This window comes from Sorghum bicolor, chromosome 5, assembly GCF_000003195.3.
Source record: "Sorghum bicolor cultivar BTx623 chromosome 5, Sorghum_bicolor_NCBIv3, whole genome shotgun sequence".
NCBI classification, from domain to species: domain Eukaryota; kingdom Viridiplantae; phylum Streptophyta; class Magnoliopsida; order Poales; family Poaceae; genus Sorghum; species Sorghum bicolor.
In genome coordinates, this window is record NC_012874.2 from 10,159,187 (window position 1) to 10,160,969 (window position 1,783).

At 44.8% G+C, this 1,783-nt stretch overlaps 1 protein-coding gene across 1 annotated transcript; it reads right to left on the bottom strand.

Annotated features, from left to right (window-relative positions):
• On the bottom strand, positions 1,221 to 1,544 carry LOC110435870 (rRNA 2'-O-methyltransferase fibrillarin-like). The gene has a single exon (XM_021461954.1). It carries the CDS (start codon positions 1,542 to 1,544, stop codon positions 1,221 to 1,223), a length of 324 nt encoding a protein of 107 aa, XP_021317629.1.

Genomic DNA, 1,783 nt, shown 5'->3' on the forward strand with positions numbered 1-1,783 from the left:
GTGTTACAGTATCAGATGGACAAAAACCAAACATTTCCAATATGATGATCATGCGCAAGTGTTTGGGTTTTGTACATCTGATATCATAACTTGCTCCAATTTTTTTCAAATTTTTATCATAGGCTCCTCATGTGATAACATGACACCTCAACAAGTTTCGTAATTTTCTGATTTCGTTTGAGTTTTATATAATTAAAAGTCACTTCTACCACACTTGGATGATCATGTTTCGTGGACAAGGACTTCAAAAGTTTGGGTTAGTTTTTGGATATAGTCTAAAAATATATTATTCAACATGAATATCATTTTTCAAATGGCTAAGTTTTACTATTTCATGCACCTATAGTTCATAGTAGGATTATTGAGTGGAAAAATCAATTTAAAGAAAATAATTAATGAAATACAGCAAAAAAAGTCAAAAAATCACTAAACTTTTTGAGGTGTCATGTTATCACATGTGGACCCTATAGAAAAAATTTGAGAAAGTTTGGAGCAGTTACAGTATCAGATGGACAAAAACCAGACATTTCCAATATGATCACACATGCGCAAGTGTTTGGGTTGCTCCAATTTTTTCATAATTTTATCATAGGCTCCTCATGTGATAACGTGACACCTCAACAAGTTTCGTAATTTTCCGATTTCGTTTGAGTTTTATATAATTAAAAGTCACTTCTACCAAACTTGGATGATCATGTTCCGTGGACAAGGACTTCAAAATTTTGGGTTAGTTTTTGGATATGACCTAAAAATACATTATTCGACATGAATATCATTTTTTGAATGGCTAAGTTTTACTATTTCATGCACCTATAGTTCAAAGTAGGATTATGTAGCGGAAAAATCAATTTAAAGAAATTAATTAATAAAATATAGCAAAAAAGTCGTAATTTTTTGATTTTTTTAGTTTTTTTTTATTTTAAAAAAAATTAAAGCAAGTTTAGTGCTATAAAAAAAGAAAAAAATATAAATCTTTGCCGACTGCCTCAGTCTACGGCAGTCGGCAAAGAGTAATATAAAAAAATTGGACAGGGCTTTGCCGACTCCCTGGAGTCTACGGCAGTCGGCAAAGATTTATATTAAAATATTGGTTAGTGCTTTGCCGACTGCATGGGCTTAGAGCAGTCGGCAAAGGACTCAGCCCTAAAGTCCAAACCCGTGTAACCTTATCCCCTCTCTTGTCAAAAAAAAAACCTTATCCCCTCCCTCTCCTCCCTCACTCATCTCGCAAAGGACACCCGCGCCGCCGCTCCCTCCCCTGCCCCACCTGCGCCGACGCCACCTCCCCTGCCCCACCCGCGCCGCCGCCCCTCCCCTGCCCCACCCGCGGCGCCGCCCCCTCCTCGGCCTACCCGCGCCCCCTGCGCCGACGCCCCCTCCCCTTCCCCATCCGCGCCGCCTCTCCCTCCCCTGCCCCGCGCTTCTGCTTCTGCTTCTGCTTCTCGGGCGTCGTCGGCTTGCTTGGACGCGCACGGGAGAGCAGTGTCCCGCCGGCTGCAGCAGGAGGCGGAGGCACGGGCCACGCCACGCGCGCGTACGTACATGCGTGAGTGTCACGGGATCCAATCCATCCATGCTGAGTCGCCGCCCGAATCCTGCCCGAATCCGCCCGAATCCCGGCCCCAGGCTCTTCCCGCCGCTGCCAACGTCGATCTGCGACCGAGCGACTTCGACTGCGCGCGAGGTGGGGTGAGCGAGTTCCCTCGCCGTGATCCAGTTCTTTCCCCCCGTCGTTTCTTGAGATGAATTTTAATCGTGCGTGGGTCGCGTGGTATGCAGATTC